The sequence below is a fragment of the Heterodontus francisci genome, chromosome 1 (assembly GCF_036365525.1).
Source record: "Heterodontus francisci isolate sHetFra1 chromosome 1, sHetFra1.hap1, whole genome shotgun sequence".
Classification (NCBI taxonomy): domain Eukaryota; kingdom Metazoa; phylum Chordata; class Chondrichthyes; order Heterodontiformes; family Heterodontidae; genus Heterodontus; species Heterodontus francisci.
The window spans coordinates 189,133,567-189,153,087 of record NC_090371.1 but is presented as its reverse complement, the minus strand read 5'-3'; the positions used below and the strand labels follow the sequence as shown (position 1 = coordinate 189,153,087).

The 19,521-nt window shown below is 40.8% G+C and overlaps 1 protein-coding gene across 10 annotated transcripts in view; it reads left to right on the top strand.

Moving 5' to 3' along the window:
* Positions 1 to 19,521, top strand: part of ank2b (ankyrin 2b, neuronal) — an 802,067-nt gene that overhangs the window by 526,910 nt on the left and 255,636 nt on the right. For 9 of the 10 annotated variants that reach the window (XM_068039631.1, XM_068039677.1, XM_068039625.1 and 6 more), the window contains 3 exons: positions 5,243 to 5,428; positions 12,363 to 12,461; positions 18,690 to 18,788. In XM_068039631.1, coding sequence (XP_067895732.1) covers positions 5,243 to 5,428; positions 12,363 to 12,461; positions 18,690 to 18,788 — 384 coding nt within the window. The remainder of the gene's footprint in view (positions 1 to 5,242; positions 5,429 to 12,362; positions 12,462 to 18,689; positions 18,789 to 19,521) is intronic. The other variant, XM_068039668.1, reaches the window with a different exon arrangement.

Below are 19,521 nucleotides of genomic sequence, written 5' to 3'. Positions count from 1 at the left end.
TTCCCGAGTTGGACTATTTACATACTGCTGTGGAAAACCCTCCTGGATGCTCCTTACAAATTCTGCTCCATCTAGACCTCTAACACTAAGTGAATCCCAGTCAATGTTGGGAAAATTAAAACCTCCTATCACCACCACCCTGTTGCTCCTACATCTTTCCATAATCTGTTTACATATTTGTACCTCTATCTCACGCTCGCTGTTGGGAGGCCTGTAGTATAGCCCCAACATTGTTACCGCACCCTTCCTATTTCTGAGTTCTATCCATATTGCCTCACTGCTCGAGTCCTCCATAGTGCCCTCCTTCAGCACAGCTGTGATATCCTCTTTGACCAGTAATGCAACTCCTCCACCCCTTTTACCTCCCTCTCTATCCCGCCTGAAGCATCGATATCCTGGGATATTTAGTTGCCAATCATGCCCTTCCCTCAACTAAGTCTCAGTAATAGCAATAACATCATACTCCCAGGTACTAATCCAAGCCCTAAGTTCATCTGCCTTACCTACTACACTTCTTGCATTAAAACAAATGCACCTCAGACCACCAGTCCCTTTACATTCATCATCTGCTCCCTGCCTGCTCTTCCCCTTAGTCACACTGACTTCATTATCTAGTTCCTTACAGGCTTTTGTTACTACCTCCTTACTGTCAACTGACCTCCTCAATTGGTTCCCATCCCCCTGCCACATTAGTTTAAACCCTCCCCAACAGCGTTAGCAAAAGCACCCCCAAGGACATTGGTTCCAGTCCGGCCCAGGTGTAGACCGTCCAATTTGTAATAGTCCCACCTCCCCCAGAACCGGTCCCAATGTCCCAAAAATCTGAACCCCTCCTTCCTGCACCATCTCTCAAGCCACGCATTCATCCTGACTATTCTTTCATTTTTACTCTGACTATCACGTGGCACTGGTAGCAATCCTGAGATTACTACCTCTGAGGTCCTACTTTTTAACTTGGCTCCTAACTCCCTAAACTCTGCTTGTCGGACCTCATCCCGTTTTTTACCTATATCATTGGTGCCTATGTGCACAACGACAACTGGCTGTTCACCCTCCCCCTTCAGAATGTTCTGCAGCCGATCTGAGACATCCCTGACCCGTGCACCTGGGAGGCAACATACCATTCGGGAGTCTCGTTTTCGACCACAGAACCGCCTATCTACTCCCCTTACAATCGAATCCCCTACGACTATAGCCCTTCCACTCTTTATCCCGCCCTTCTGAACAGCAGAGCCAGCCACGGTGCCATGAACCTGGCAACTGCTGCCTTCCCCTGGTGAGCCATCTCCCTCAACAGTATCCAAAACGGTATACTTGTTTTGGAGGGAGATGACCGCAGGGGACTCCTGCGCTGCCTTCCTGCTCTTTCTCTGCCTTTTGGTCACCCATTCCCTTTCTCCCTCAGCAATCCTAATCTGCGGTGTGACCAATTCACTAAACGTGCTATCCACGACCTCCTCAGCATCGCGCATGCTCCAAAGTGAGTCCATCCGCAGCTCGAGAGCCGTCATGCGGTCTAACAAGAGCTGCAGTTGGGCACACTTCCTGCACGTGAAGGAGTCAGGGACATCAGCCATGTCCCTGAGCTCCCACATTGAGCAAGAGGAGCATGACACGGGTCTGAGATCTCCTGTCATTTTTAATCTTAAGCTTAACTTAGTTAAATGAAAAAGGAACGAAAAGTTTTTACCAATCACGATAAAAACAGAGAAATAGAAAAAGCCTTACCTTATATACACCCCACCGAGTCCTTTTTTTTGGTTAGAGGAGGAGGGCGGGTGGGAGACACTACAAGTGTGGTGTCTCGGGTTCAGAAACCGCCCAAATATATAGTGTTTTACTTCCCCAGCAGCCCCCTGGCCTCTGCCGAAAACAAAAGGAAATTAAGTTTACTTTCAAACTGACCTTCCCAGCTGCTCACTCGCTCGCACTCTCTGCTCCCGAAAAAGCTGCTTCCCAGCTGCTCACTCGCTCGCACTCTCTGCTCCCGAAAAAGCTGCTTCCCAGCTGCTCACTCGCTCGCACTCTCTGCTCCCGAAAAAGCTGCTGCCACTCGGGGGTGGTGCCAGAGGACTGGAGAATTGCAAATATAACACCCTTGTTCAGAAACAGATGTAAAGATAAGCCCAGCAACCACAGGCCAGTCACTCGGTGGCGGGGAAGCTTCTAGAAATGATAATTTGGAACAAAATTAATAGTCACTTGGACAAATGTGGATTAATTAAGGAAAGCCAGCACAGCTTTGTTAAGGGCAAAGCGTGCTTAACTAACTTGCTGAGTGTTTTGATGAGGTAACAGAGAGGGTTGAAGAGGGTAATGCTGTTGATGTGGTTTACATGGACTTTCAAAAGATATTTGATAAGGTGCCGTACAGCAGACTTGTGAGCAAAGTTAAAGCTCATGGAATAAAAGGGACAGTAGCAACATGGATGCGAAGTTGGCTGAGTTTTTCAGGAGTATGAGGGAAGGTTTATAGTGGAGTTTCCCCAGGGGTCAGTGTTAGAAACCTTGCTTTTCCTGATATATATTATTTATTTAGACCTTGGTGTACAGGGCACAATTTCAAAATTTGTGGACGATACAAAAACTTGGAAATGTTGTGAACTGTGAGGAGGATAGTGAATAACTTCAAAAGGACGTAGACAAGTTGGTGGAATAGGCAGACAAGTTGCAGATGAAATTTAATGGAGAGAAGCGTGAAGTGATTCATTTTGGTAGAAAGAATGCACAGAGAAAATATAGGGTACAATTCAAAAGTAGGTGCAGGAGCAGAGGGACCAGGGTGTATATGTGCATGAATCATTGAAGGTGGCGAGACAAGTTGCGAGAGTGGTTAATAGAGCATACAGCATCCTAGGGTTTTATCAATATGGGCATAGAGTACAAAAGCAAGGAAGGTACATTAAACTTGTATAAAATACAGCCTCAACTGGAGTACTGCATCCAGTTCTGGGCACCACACTTTAGGAAGGATGTAAAGGCGTTACAGAGGGTACAGAAAAGATTCACGAGAATGGTTCCAGGGATGAGGAATTTCAGTTATCTAGATAGATGGGAGAAGTTGGGACTGTTTTCCTTGGAGAAGAGAAAGTTGAGAGGAAATTTGATTGGGGTATTCAAAATCATGAGGGTCTGGACAGAGTAGATAGGGACACACCGTTCCGATTGGTGGAAGGATCGAGCACCAGAGGGCACTGATTTAAGATGATTGGCAAAAGAAGCAATGGCGACATGAGTAAAAGTGTTTTCATGCAGCAAGTGGTTTGGATCTGGAATTCACTGCCTGAGAGTGTTGTGGAGGCAGTTTCAATCGAGGCATTCAAAAGGGAATTGGATTATTATCTGAAAAGGAAGAATGTGCAGGGCTACAGGAAGAAGGCAGGAGAGTAGCACTAGGTCAACTGCTCCTTCAGAGAGCCAGCACAGTCACGATGGACTGAATGGCCTCCTTCGGTGCTGCAACCATTCTATGAAAATGTTAGTAAATGTGAGATGATACATTTTGGTAAAAAATACAAAATTAATAATTATACTTTGAACGGCTGTGTGATACTAATGAACGGACAGATTTGGGAGTTCAGGTTCACAAGATATTAAAAGCAGTACTCCAAGTGAATAAGACCATAAAAAGCTAATGGGTACTCTTGGTTTTATGATAAGACATAGGAATATAAAAACTGAGATGTAATGGTTGAATCTATGTAAAGCCTAAGTAAGACCACAGCCTGGAGTATTATGTGCAGTTCAGGCCTCCACATTAAGCAAGGCTGTTGAAGTGGTGCAGTGGGTACAGCACCGATTGGCTGGAGTTTTATCTGGGCAACGGGTGTCTCACCACTGGCTAAGCGCTGGCAAGAGCCCCATGTTGCCTCTTCTGGGAAAGGCCCGCCAAACCAAGTGGCAATTAGGCACTTAAGTGAACAGCGGCGGGCCTTCCCCAGGATCAAGGACACTGGCAATGGAAGTCCTGCCCTCTGACAGCTGTCGGGCAATCAGAGGCTGGCAGTACTTTAACTGAGCAGTGCAATCACAGAGGCAGTAGCTGCTGCCGGTACTGGAACTACCAGAGGCGAGTGACCCAGGCCATAGGTAACTCAGGGTGGGAGGGGTTTTGCAGGTTGGAGGTCATGGGCGAGGGGGGTTGGAGCAGGATCGGCAGCAAGGACAGGGGGGTGGCTCTCAGTGGGCACCCTCCCTTCCCAATGCCTGGTCCCACAATCAGACACTTAGTGCACTGGTTTGCTTGTCATGCTCCCCGTGCGGCCCACTTAAGGGCCTTAATTGGCGGTGAGGTGGGAAGGCCGCTCACAGGCCACCTCCAAAGTCGCCGGGGGTAGAATATAAAATTCCCCCCATTCAGTGGGAATTATGAAGAAATACTTGAAAAATTGAGGCTGTTTTCATTGGAACAGAGGAGATTATGTGTGTTTTAATAGAATTGTTTAGATTTTTTACGGGATGAAGAGTAGATATAATTAGTAGTGCAATATAATAATGTATCATATAATAAGTAGAAATAACCAGGATAAACTTCAACTTCAGCAGTGGTAGTGGATTGGCCATCCCATATGCAGCCAATTCAATTATCCTTTCCATTGGACTGTGGACACCTTTATCTATGTTTTTGTTATCTCCAGGCTTGACTTCTGAAATGCTTTCCTCACTAGCCTCCAAAATGTCCACTCTAAATAAACCCCAACTTGTCTGAAATTTCTGGCCCACATCCTGTGCCAAATTAAGTTTCACTCATCCATCACTCCTGCCCTTGCCAGCCTCCATTGGTTAGCCACTTCCCAACACACTGACTTCAAAATCCTGATCTTTGTTTGCTAGCCTCTCCAGAGGTGCATCACCCTATGTCTGCAATCTCCTTCAGTCCTATGTTTCAATTCAGTCTTCTGATGCTTACATCTTGTGCATTCTCCCTCCCTCCACTTCTCCATCAGTAGGACACCTCACCCTACTCTTTGGAATCTATTCACCTTGCTAATTCTCTCCTTACCTTCAAAAGCCTTGTCAAAACTCTTGGTCAATTCTCTTACCACTCTACTATTTAGTGTTAATCTTCTGGTGAAACATTTTGGGGCATTTAATATGTTAAATAAGCTTTATAAAGCAACTTGCTAGTTTTCTTTTGCTGTTGGCTTGTTGTCCTTGTCTGTTAATTCTGTCATCAAACTTTCAAGTAACCAAAACAAAGCTATGTTCTGTTGAAGTAAAGTTCTTATTTCTGCATTGTCAGGATGGGTTCACTCCCTTAGCTGTTGCACTGCAACAGGGTCACAACCAAGTAGTTGCCATCTTACTGGAGAATGACACCAAGGGAAAGGTGCGGCTACCGGCCCTGCACATTGCTGCCAGGAAAGATGATACCAAGTCTGCAGCACTGCTACTACAGAATGATCACAATGCTGACGTACAGTCTAAGGTAGGGCAATCTGTGCATTACAATGGACTATTTATAAAACTACAAAGGATGAATTTGCATCACCCCACTTATAAAGCTATTTTAGCGGGATTGTCTATTTTAAACCTTTTTTGCAGCAGGTAATTTGTTTCTTCATTTCACTGTGGTGCATTCATTCTGATATCTTTGGTTTATTTAAAATGTTGATATAAAATTTGTTCTCTGTCCTACATGATGCATATGGACACAGAAGTTGTATGATGCATAACAAATTATTTTGTTTTATTGATGTCCCCCATTCTTTGTTGTTTTCTCCCTTTGCTACTCACCATACCCTACATGCTCAGGTTGGACAAGTGATCTGTTCTGGGTTTCCACCAATCCTTTTCAGTAACTTGTTAAAGGGAGTGGCCTTTAAGAAGTTCACTCTCAAATTATGGAAGACATCTACCCTCTGCTTGGCAATTCCCTAGTTTGCAGCAGGAAGTTGGGATCACTACCTGTGGAGGATTGTAGTGACATTCTGTAATACCTAGTCTCTCCACACTTAGCCAATACTGGAGGCAGAAGATTTCCTCTTTGTGATAGTGCAGTGAAACTGTAAACTTATTTATGAAGAATTACTGCACTAAGGCCACAGAGATTTACAACCAGAGAATCATTTGGACTGGTGTTGCTCGAGAAGTCTGCAACTATGCATAAATCTGAAGCAAATCATAACACTACACTCGACAGACACAAGTGATTCTACTTGTTACAAATTATAGTTAATTAGTTAATTTTCATTAATATGAACATGAGTGCATGCATTTTCAGTTCCTAAATGGATGCTATAGTGCAGGTATTTTCATCTGAAATATCCATAGGCGAACCATATTAAAATATTGTTCACAATTTGTTGATGTGGTTAACAATGTTTCTCTAGGAAAGTCTGCAGCTTCATAACATGACCGATCATTACTCACCATGATAGTCAGAACTCTTACCATTACTGCCATCTGCTGTATTCTTGTCAGGGGCACCTTGGCATCATGCTACCCAGGGTTTCTGTCTTGCATCCTTGTAAACTGCTGGAGTTAATGGAGAATATTCAATCGAGAATCAGAATAAAGAAGATTCTGTGTGAGAAAGGCCTGATAAAGTCTTTTAGTAAGGCCTTCCTTGCAAGTGGAATAAATTCTGTGTTTCAGTTTTCCACTGGATATTCCGTTTATATAACATGTGTTTTATGTAGTAAAACATGAAAAATTTAACACTAAGATAAAAGCAAAATACTGCGGATGCTGGAAATCTGAAATAAAAACAAGAAATGCTGGAAATACTCAGCAGGTCTGACAGCATCTGTGGAGAGAGAAGCAGAGTTAACGTTTCAGGTCAGTGACCCTTCTTTAGAACTACCAGATATTAGAAATGTGAAAGATTTTAAGCAAGTAAAGCGGGGGTGGGGCAAGAGATAACAAAGGACAAGGTAAAAATGTAACATTAATTACACAAATGATGGAATCTGTTTGGACCAGTTTGTACAAATCCACATGTTATATAAACCCTGTACTGCTTCTATGTTTACTTTCATTGCGTTTGACCTGTAATAGTACTTAATTTACATACTAGTCAGCTAATAGATGTAACATTGAACCTTTTGCTACTTATACTGCTGAATTCATGCACACTGCTCCATCCATTGCTCATGTATATTGATTAGTATGCTTGTGTGAGGTGATTAGGCATTCGATATATCTTGAGACTCGGCAGTCGTACCCATGGAATCTACAATGCATTACCTCTCTTTTTCTTTTGTGAGTACACTTAATGTTTGCTCACTGCATAAAGGTGCTCACCATGTAGTGAAATAAATTGACAAACTAAAAGCTCAAATACACAGAAAGGGATCAAAAGAAATGAGCTATGAATCAAATAAAATGCCTTAGTCAAACTTAATTGGATTTAATTTTAATATAAGTCTTCAAACGTATCCCAATTTGGATTCTGATTGAGATTTGGATGTTCTGTTTCACTAAAATGATGTGCATGTGTGCCTTGCACCTCTGCATCTTTTGTTCATTGTATATGCAGAGGCTACTTGTCCCATTTTGCCCACATGTGACACCATGTAGCTAAGTAAAGTGCGAGACATCTCTACTCCTTTATTTCACACTGTGAGCTTCCTATGATCACACCAAGAGTGGAGTGACATACTTCTTACGCATATTTTCCAATATTTCCAATGTTGTGTATGCCTGGTCACTCTATCTTGCCAGTTCTAGCAGATTTGTATGTGCTGTCCCTGCTGACTTCACAGGATGCATTTACTTGATCTGCCTGGTGGTCTTAGCAGGACATGTACATGCAACTCACCAGTGGGGAACAGGGTTGCCTGTGTACTATTTATTCCCCTGGTTGTCTAACAAAATATTCATGCATCCAATCTTCCAGGTCTCAAAGAACATGTGTGTATGATCTAGCTGGTAGTCTAATAGGATATGTGTATGTTCAGTCAACTTTCCTCGTGCTTTAGCAACTTGTATGTAACCAGTCTACCTGGTGGTTAAGCGAAATATGTGTATCCCCTCTGGTGGGTGGTATGCCTGTATTTTGAATTTAGAACCTGATACCCAGAGTCCTGATATTGGCTGAAAGTCTGCAAGCCTTCTCTTGGTCACCTGCCGTATCTTAGGAAACAGACCAGCAGAACTCCCCCTAGAAATGGCATATAAGGCTGGAAACAGATGTTCTCTTGGGTGGGGGTGGGGGGGTGGGGGGTGCGATCTTCCAATCTTCTATCAAAGTTACAGCAGGAGATCCCTCATGGAATTTCAAGACCATTATGTATGGTTCAGAGTGAAATTCATTACCAGTGCTCCAAGGGTTAAATTATGAAGAGAGGTTACATAAACTAGGCTTGTATTCCTTGGAATATAGAAGATTAAGGGGTGATTTGATTGAGATTTTTAGGATTTTAAAAGGAATTGATAGGGAAGGTAGAGAGAAACTTTTGTCTGCTGATATGGGAACCTAGGACAAAGGGAGTACCTTAAAATCAGAGCCTGGCCATTCAGGAGGGAAATTACGAAATGCTTCATCACGCAAAGGTCGGTATTAGTGTAGCACTCTCCCACAAAAAATAGTGGATGCCAGATCAATTAATAATTCTAAATCTGAGATCAATAGATTTTTTGCTAGCCAAGAGTATTAAAGGATATGGAGCCAAAATAGGTAAATGGAGTTAAGATAGAGATCAGTCATGATCTCATTGTATGGTAGAACAGACTCAAGGAACTGAATGGCATACTTCTGCTCCTATGTTCCATGAACTTGCTGAACATTACAAATTTTGGGAAACACTTTGGTGTAGGATGAACAATTGTAATGTTCCCTATAATTAAAACAAATCTATAAACTCATCCTATCCCAGCTTCAAATCCATCTTATCGATCACCCCCTTATTTCACCATCATCAAAAGCAAGTATCTAATAACTGCAACTCCTATCCTCCTACCTCCTTTAAAAGAGTTAGATAAATGATTAATAATGGGATTGAAAGTTATAAGGGTAGGTAAAAATTATAAAATACTCTGGAACATAATGGTTTATGTCTTATGTAGGACTGTGGCTGAGTCAGTTGTAGGATGCAACTCTTAAAGCTCTTATTGTGGCTTGTGCCGTCGGATTAATATCCTCGAGTTGTCTGTGGCTATCTTCATAAGTTGGTAAAATATTTGGTACTACTTTATCATTTTGAAACTGACCTGTGTATCAGTTCCTCCCTTAGGAGATTGAGTTTGTTTGGATTAATTTAAAAGGTAAATTGTACATGGTCAGTGGAGGGTATGGGGTTGTGTTCTTATGCTCTTGTAAAATCTTACTGATATAATGAATTGGACACTTGAGACACATTGCTGATAAGCTGCATTATACATACACCATCACATTTTCCATGGCCTTTAGAAAATATTTGATGCTACTTACTATGTTAAAAGCACTTTATAAATATAAATTTTGTTATTGCCATCTCATACAGATTATACATGATCATTGTGGTCTTTATATTGATTCTTCAGTACACAATATGTTTGCTGTGCAGGTTTCTGTACGTCTTCACTGATAAAAACAGTCCTTTGTTTCAATGCTTCTTTCCATTTTAAATTTTTCATTTTTCTTCCTTCTTACAATTATTTTTCTGCTTCTTATTAATGCTGGCCCAGATGATGGTGAATAGAACTACAGAGGTATATATCCAGACCTTCTAATATTTTCTCATTTATATTTTGAAAGTTGCCCTTAATATTTATATCACTATATTTTCCAATCCTTCAAATGAAAGGATTTTCTGTTTATAATTTCCAGTATTTATATTCTTTTCTGTTTATACTTTATCATTCTTTTGAGCACATTTACCTAATTATGAAGGGCAGGCATGCTCAGAGTTTATACTTTTTCTTCGTATTTATTAGCTTTTCTAACCCTTGCACCTTTGTTGCAGAGAAAATAGGCAGGTAACCTGCCTCCAAACCATCTCCAGTGACTTGCTTTGGCCAGTTGTCATATATGGCAATAGCACAATAAATAAAGCTCATACATTTGATTTTCCTTTCCATCCCTCTTTCCCCTTCCAGCATTGAGATGCCCTGCCTACACTCCATGTGGCCACATATGGCATGATTTGGATCAATAGTTGATCAGAATGCTGGAATGTGTGTGTGTCTGCCTACATTAAGATGCTACTGGCCTGAAAAGCCCCATGAGTTCTCCCGATCCCTGCCATAACTTCAGCAACAAATCGATGGAGCTCCCAGAGAAACGGCCCAAAATTAATGTTTACCTTCTTTCCCCAGAGGTTCTACTGATCTCTCCTGCTGACGTTGTGGGAGAAATTCGGGACAACCCCATTAGAACTTGAGGGGCTATGTGTTGGTATTCCAATATACAGTATCATATCTTCACTCTCTGGCGCTTAATGTAAATTGGTCAGATTAATGTTAACAGTCCCAAAATGGGATGGGAGATTTACTGCTCCTTTAAGGTTGATCCTTTGACTGTTTCCATTTTTAAAGTGGTCCACCGCTGTTTCGGGTCATAGACCCTTTTAATGTGCAAACTGGAATCATATGACACACTTAGGACCCCAACTGCCATTTTGGGAGACACCTAGGTAATGCAGCATGCACACTTTCCCCAGTTTTATAGGCAGTGTGGCTGAAAAAGCCCCAAAAGGTAAGTTTAAAATTATTTTTGTGGGACCAGGAGGAGCAGGAGCATGCCTCTGTCTTCACAAAAATAAGCTGGCTGATTGCTGTCCTGGGCTCAAACCCACACCCACTCCCCGCAAAAACCCCAGTACTTGCCTTGCTCCTGGTCCAGTGTCCTCTAAGCTGTATGATATTGTGCACCCCGAGTCCAGAAAGCTGCAGTGAGACAACCATTTGGCACCCTTAGCTCTCCGGTTCTATTTAAATGAGGCCTCACCCTCGAAATGGCTACAGCCCTTACAACTGTGTTACACTGACTGGCCGGTGTCCTTTGCCAAAATGTAAAATCTACTCATTTACTTATTTCTGGGAGTAAATTACTGCAGAATCTACAGTTTCTAAAATTACTTTTGGTTGAATTAACTTTTCATATTAGTTATATTACTAACTATTGTTTCTCAGTAATCGACTGTTGATTATCACTCAGTATAATTGCATTGTTTATGTCACAGTTGTTCACCCAATGGTAAGACATCATCACACAGCAATGATACAGTTAATGTAATGGCTGGCATCAGATGCCTGTATTAATGGGAACTGAGGCCTGGGGCCTACCATGCACCCAGTACACTTTGTGTCGCCCAATGTGGCTGGCTAACATGTAATGCTTTAGGAACCTGTGCACAAAATGCGCAAAAGTCTCATTAAGGCTGCATAATTTATTTAGCTTAAGCCTGTTCCCAATAACTCCAGCTCCTGGGCAATGCTGCAGTTACTTAATGGAACTGCAAAGGACACTCAAATGATTATCCTTTTCCCATTGGGTTCTCTAAACTCACACTAGGATCATCCTGTCATGTCAAGCACTGGTCCTTGGGCACCAGGATTCTGCCTTCTTCCCTTCAACAAACCAGAAATGTAAAAATAGAGGTGTCAATAGCTGCTTAAGTGCTGCTGTTGCCCAACTTATTGCACTCCCTGCGTATGCAGTATGAATGGGGAGCACCAATTTAATATAATAATGCTTTCATCTTGCATCAACAGGCATCCAATCCGTAACATCAGCTTTCCACCCACCCGACCACCTGCCACCCCCCTGCCCCGACATCAAGTTGAAAGTCTGCTGTACTGTTCCTTTAGGCACTAAATGTGCTTTCAGTTTGTAAACAGTGGATAATTTTCTAGTCAGAAACTCACCATTAAATAGCACAATGACAAAAAAGGGTAAATTATCTGTGAGTTACCTCGCTTGCCACGTAAATGCAACAGAAAATCTACCCTAATATTACAATAACTGTAGTAGTGACAAACTTACAGAAAGTTTACCCTGACAGTGCTGGAAGTGATTTCCCCAACAGGTCGGAGCCACATAGTCAAAGTATATCTGTTTGTGGTTTGGAATCATTCCACCACCATATTGCAACTCACTGGGTTTGTTACCTAGTTCAAGTACAGCCACAGGATACAGCTAATGAACTGAAAGAGGTGCCCAAATATAATTCTGCAAGAAAAACACAGGGAATTAAAGTCTTATCCTTTCCGGTGTGCTGATGATGTTCTGATTCCACCAGTAAAACAAGCGAATGGTCTTGTGAACCGAGTTGCTTTTTTGCTGTGGGATAGTGCAGTATTTATTGAAATGGTCATTGTTTAAGGTTCTGCTTTTGGGTGAGCAAGGATCTTATTGTAGATCTGGGTATCAGACGCCTTAAAAGTTGTTATACACTGGTTAGGTTTACATTTTCAATATCTTTCCCTCCTATTCACAGAGTGGCTTCACTCCTCTGCACATTGCTGCCCACTATGGAAACGTGAATGTAGCCACTCTGCTATTAAACCGAGGAGCTGCTGTGGATTTCACAGCCCGGGTAAGTTTTTTACTTTCTGGTTTTGATTTTAGTTATCTTTCCTCCTTTTAACTTTGCGGTCTTTCTGTTTCCGCATTGTTCTCCAGCCATGAAGGGGGCATAGGATAGTCTGGATGTAGCTTCCATCAATATAGCACTGCATTTATTGAAGAAACTGAGTTTTCTGATAATTTTACCTCTCCATCCTGAGAAGCAGAATAGCAAATTTCTGGCATCTCATGGCTTGCCAAGAACAGCAATCTGGTGGGCCAATGATATCTGAAGGGCATTTCATATTATCGACTTGAGCACAGTTCCCAGCCTGGGAGCCCACCAATCCACCAGCATAACAACTGGGGTATGCCCATGAGAAGGGCAAGTGTTAAAACTTTCATCTTCACATTACCTGCAGTGAAACTGGAACAGAAAAGACCAGGTTTGCAAAACTAAATGAAAGTCTCAAATAAGTAAATGCCTTTCACATTTTTTTATAGATGTCCACATTGACGGTATAACTCAACTAGAAGCCAGTAAAAGAATAGTGTTTGGACATCATTTTTGTAAACAGAATTGATTTAAATACTGTTATCTTCCCTAATTGGTTCAACACTGAAATATAGTTACTATTTTGATCAATTGCTGATTCCCAAGCAAGTGACTTTTTCCAACCATGGCCAGGAATTTCCTTGGAGCTGCTCTCACTGTGCTACCCTCACTTCACCAGACGTGTGACTGTGATATACGTGTATAAATAGGGTTTCCATTGTAATTCCGATGAAGTTATGATGATGGAACTGGGAGCAGGATCAGCTCCAAGGAAATTCCTGTTTAACATATTCACTGCTAGTTAGGATAATTGAGTACCGAAAACAAAAGTTTTTTTGTAAAACTTCGATGACTTGAATCGGTGTGTTGCACCTCATTTATATTTGGTAAAAATGTTAATTCAGCATGTTATTGATAATACAGTATCATTGCTTATCATTTCACTCTAATGAATTTGGCCAGACAGCATGGATTTATAGCCCTTGGTCCACTATTTCTATTTACAAGTTTGGCTGAATGGTAAAAGAACAGGTTAAGCCAGTGGACATGCACTGTAAGGGTAGGTAGTTATTTGCATGTTTATGGATGGTGTATTATTCCCTAAAGCATCTACAGGTGTAACTCCATTGCACAACACAAGAATATTCTATCTCTATCAATCTATAATGTGATTTGTGCAATTATAATTCTAAGCTATGAATAATGGGCAATTGGGATCTGGATTCCATAACTTAAGTTACACAAACAATCAACAAATTGAAACTAATTTCATTATTATTAAAATATCACCAGATAATTTCTGTAGTCCTAAATTAATAGTAGTGTGACATGAAGAACACAACTTTTTGCATGTTCCTCGAAAATGGGAGAAACCATTTATCAGTATGCTACTGAAATTACATAAAAGAACATGTGCAGTAAGGAAAATTAAACCATTCTAGGGGGTTGTTAGGCAAAGGATTAAGAAACATTTAAATGAGAAATCTGAAATGTGATCTGTCAAAGTTAAGAGAGGGGAAAAAAGAGAATATTAGTCAAATGATGTGGAACACAAAATAATCCCTGTAGTAGCACAGCCATTGTTTAAGATTGCGTAAATGTGACAAAAACAATTACTATGTAAGATGCTGTAGATCATAAAACAGGAAAACTCAAATGGCCTCTGTTGCAAATCAAGCAAATGACAGATTGGGTTCTGCCATTAATAGTGAACAAAACAGTAATACAATTTAACATGGACAAAGAAGCACAACTGAACATTCTATCTGAATGAGATCAGAAGGGATTACAACACAGACCAAAATGGAAGGAAATTAAGATAAAAAAATTTCAGGATATGTAAGGGCAGACCTGCTAGTGAAAATGAAGGTATACTGCAAACATCACATACAAAAACATCACGTACATGCAGTCATTTGGATAGCTGCCAAAAATTAATCCACCAATTTTAGATCTGATGTGAAAAACTCAATCCAGTAAAATGGAATCTCTTTTTAAAAAAAATTCAAAGTGACATTTGGAATATAAGGATCTATTTCAAAGAATTATGCTGCTTACCAGAGGAATGCTAAATCATATTTGATAAGCCACCTCACCAGTCTACTCATTTAGAAGTATACTGTTGCCATTGTGAGAAAAAAAGTGAAGTTTTATGGCATAGAAGCTTAGGTTTAGAAAGAAATGAGATGAGCCAACAAGAGTTGGTGAATTCACTGGGAATTTCTGACAGAAGCAATGGCAAGCTGCAATTTTGCTTGGACTGCAATGACCTGAAATAAATTTTTGGAAAGAGAAAATTTCAAGATTTGAACACATGAGAAAATGTTAGCACAATTTTCAAAAGTAAAATGTTTATTATGTTAGATGCATCCTCAGGTTTCTAGTGACTGAACCTGAATGAAATAAAATCCAAGTCATTCAATATTCCTCAGAGGAAATACAGATTGTTATAGCTTCCCTTTGCTATTATTTCACCTCCAGAAGTATATCACAAACTGCATGAAATAAAATCACTGACAACTCAACACGTTGGTGAATTTTATAATAGTGTGGGGGGTTTTTCAAAGAGAAATGCAATACCAGGCTTCGAAAATTACTAGATGATTCAACTTGAAACTTCATGACAATTGTTTATTTGGAGTCACTGAGCTGACTGGTGATCACCAGTAGTGAAGATATTAAGCCAGAAAATGGGGAACACTCATCCATTAGCTATGGGTCAAATCCATCATACAAGAAAGGAGTATGGCAACTGCTAGGTATGTTTAATGATCTGGGTTAATTAATACAGTTGCTTTGGAAAAATTGTCACTGTTAAGATGACTGAATGGAGCTAGAATCACAAATAGACGAAAACTGAAAGAGGAAGCTCTTGCATGAAGTAATTGTGAACTTCTACAATACTGAAAGTCCAAGAAAAACTTCAGCTGATGCATTACAGCTCTGTGATTAGGAATGGTATTGTTCCAAAAGTATGATGATCAGTAACAAACTGTCACATAAGTGTCATGTTCATCGAATCATGCATTGACAAGGTTTGTACAGCTTGGGAGAATGCTGTTAAGCATTATATTGGTTTACAAAAGATGCCATCCATTTATGTATGTTTCTTTGGTGTTAAGAAATACGGCAAACCACTATTTTTGAAACCTTTGAATGATTGTTCTTTGTGAATACAAAAAAAGATGGGTGGACTACAGAACTATGACCTGAGGGCTTCATGTACATAAGTCAAAACACAAGCAGTAGATCAGAATGCGAAAGCCAAATGCAAAATCTCATGAGAATATTCAAGCTTAAATTGGCATGTTTATTGTGAGTCTGCCAGTAACTGGGCAGAAGATGAGGCTAATGTGAGAAGAGGCAGAAAAGGTGAGACATCTGAGATCCTCAAAGAAAGAATAATGGAGGTATGAGTACAAATAATCAATATTGCTGTTCTGAAACTCAAATGCACTGGAAGAGGAGTTAACAGTAACAGAGTAGCATACAGAGGGATTAAGACTGTAATACCAAAACATTGATACAATAATTAGAATTAGAATTAGAACATTACAGCGCAGTACAGGCCCTTCGGCCCTCGATGTTGCGCCGACCTGTGAAACCATCTGACCTACACTATTCCATTTTCATCCATATGTCTATCCAATGACCACTTAAATGCCCTTAAAGTTGGCGAGTCTACTACTGCTGCAGGCAGGGCGTTCCACGCCCCTACTATTCTGAGTAAATGTTGCAAAAAGATTCATAAGTGGCATATGGCTGTAGAGGAATGTGAACAGTGATCATTCAATATCCTACATTTTCCCAAAATAAATCAGAAAATTAGTTATAACTTGTCCATCTTGCTTAAAATATGCACACAAATCAAATCAGTGAATCTTCACTTCAACTGCAGTAAACAGTTGGTACTAATTTCTTGATGTGTCCTGGGAAGGGCTGCTTAATATTTACTCAGAGGTGTGCACAATATAAAACATCCCAGACAAAAAAAGTGATAAGTTACATGAGAGCTTCTCCGACCGTGAAATACTTAATGAAGTCTTTAGTGACAATGGTTTGCAGTTTTCAAGTACTGTGTTCAGATATTTTGCCAGTGAATGTAATATCATTTACACAACTTCAAATTTTAATTCGGTACATTTGGATGAACTCATGAGATAATCCGAACTGACAGTAAAAGAACTTAAGAAGTTGTGGGACACCAGGAATGATTTGAATTTGAATTTTGGAATTTGATGCATCAACTTATTAGAGAGCAGATATCATCAGCAGAACTGCTCCATGGGAAGAAGAATAAGAACCAATTGACTGATTAGGGCAGAATTACTGTTAATTAAGATTTGGTAAGGTACAGAAAGGAACAACAAACAAAAGTGTAATTTTGGTAATTGAATGTCCAGTTTTTCCAGGTCTGAAATTTAGTGATAAAGTGTGTCTTGGAAATTATACCATATGTATATAGATACACAATGACAACCAGCAAGGGACAAGTGCATCCAAGGTGTTTGTGGTGAAAACATAACATCATACGTTATTTAGCCATTAGAGAAGCCAATGAAGAATGGAGTCTTAAATTACTAATTGAAGATGTAGCAACTAATGATTCTGACCCAACTGTATTATGTGATGGAGCAGAGACAATAAAAGCACAGGTCCATAACAAAGGGAAGTTCCTGGAGTAACATCTATTCATGAGATTAGACATCCTAAAAGACTGATAAAGACTTACATGTTAAAAGTCTAAAATTTTAAATGTAATCACATGCATTTCATTATTAGCTTCAAGAAATAAGCAGACAAGTATATTATATTAGAAGATCTCTAAAAATGGATGAAAATTAGCAGTAAGGGAAACATTTAGTTAGAAAAAAGTGAAATTCTTAATGTTTTCAAGGAATTTAACAGTAATAATAATTTGTTCTTATGCAATAAGAAGTCAATTTGAGTATGAGAATTTAGAGACTTAGTTAAGTCCAAACTTAATATATCAGACAGTTTACAAGATGGAGATTGTAAACTGCCAAAATCTGTTGGCCGGGATCTTATGCTGGCGATGGGGGTCTCGACGTCCAGAAAAAGTGATGTTGAGAACCCCATGTTGCCTCTTCTCCAGAAGGCCAGCTGAATCTAGTGCCAGTTGGGCACTTAGGTGGACCTTGAACAGGGACAGTGGCGGGCCTTCCATGCGATCAATGTCCCCGGTGCAGGGAGTACTGCTGTCGGGGAGCTGCTGGCCAATTGGAGGCCAGCAGCTTTTCCACTGAGCAGCGCCACCGCGGAGGCGGTGGTTGCTGCCGGAGGAGCTCCTACCTGAGGCCCAGGAGCAGCACTGCACCCAGGCCACAGTTAGGTTAGGGCGGGAGAGGTCTCGTTGATTGGGGAGAGGGTGGTGTAGGGGGTTCACTAGCAAGGGCAGGGGATGGCTCTCAGCAGGCCCCTCTTCCTGATGCCGGATCTCTCGTTGAGGCACGAAGTGCCTTTTAACAAGGGACTCCCACCCCACGCCCCCTGGAGCCGAGAAGCAGCCGCATGGTTTTTCATGCCATGCTTCCTCTGCCTGTCACATGGCTAATTGCGGTGGCAGGATGAAGCCCTTAATTGGGGATTAATTGCCTAGTTAAGGGCCTCAATTGGCGGGATGGGAAGGCCATTCACAGGCCTTCCCGCCCTGGACTAAATTTTGGCAGAGGTAGAAAGGTGGTGGGAACCCCTCCCCACCCCACCACTATCCTGTCTGATTTTATGCTCTCCCGGCTTATAAACCTGCCACGGGGGAGAGCATAAAATTCCCCCAGCTGAATGCAAAGTTTTTAGAACGTGAAGAAATCCAGTTCAATGTTGGATTATTATGAAGGCTAAAAAAATTCAACACAACAATTCAGTGAGAAGTAGGAGGTTCCATTAAAAAGGTACTTATTTATATACATTGAAATAAATTTGTTGATGAAGCTGTCAATTGTGTTAAAGCACAGCTGCTCAGTTCTGTCATACACTCAAGTTCATCAAAAAATCTTGGGTTTGTTGAGCCTAATGGTTCTTTCCTGTTTCCTATATTCTTATTCCACTCTCCAACTACCAATAAAGCCCTTAACAAATGTTATGAAAGGCATTGAAGCATTGCTTTTTCATACAATGTTTGCTTTGAACATTCTGCTGATGTATGATTGTGCATCCCTTCACTCTTCCCCAATCCCAATCCAGAATGGAATCACTCCACTACATGTAGCTTCCAAACGAGGAAATACCAATATGGTGAAACTGCTGCTGGATCGAGGATCCCAGATAGATGCCAAGACGAGGGTGAGTCTTTGTTACTTTATGCTGCACTGCTATCCCATCATGCATCCTGCTTGTTCAGGTAATACCACTGCCATTGTTGTAGAATAGTCTATATTGTGAGTTTGGGAAGAGTCTTTTCAACACAAGAGCAGATTCACTGGAGCAACGTTAGCATGCAATCACAGGTCAGTGCATCTTTATATCAACCAATTGAATGCGTTGTGAAGTTTTCTGTGCACAGTGAAAAAACACTGGTAAAAGGAATTAAAATCAGATTAAAGCTGCACATCATTGCTTTAAAAACTGTTCAAGGTGTGCTTTAGCAAATGAACAAATCTTTCTGATAAAGCCCTTACATAACAAAATTAAGGGAAAATTAAGCTGAAGTGTATTTAAATATAATGCACAATATTGGAATTATTCTTCCAATGTATCAATGAGTGTTTAGTGATGCTTGGCACTAGAAATTGGTATGAACCACGTCCAATTTCTAAGTGAAAAATGAGGGATGGCAGGACCAGTGTTGTTGGATAGCAGTATCCAGTGCCCAAACCCTGCTGGAAGTTTGCCCAATTTGGCAGCCAATGACCTCTGAGTGCCTGGAGCCCCCATTTAAAATGGGCATTAGACAGTTAATTATGCCAATCAAAGGTCTAACGCCTGTTTCAGAACACCATTGCTAAACTGGGTATAAACTGAATAGATTTTCCGGTCTATGCAACCTGTCCTTAAAAGGCCCACTGGAGGCCAGTAA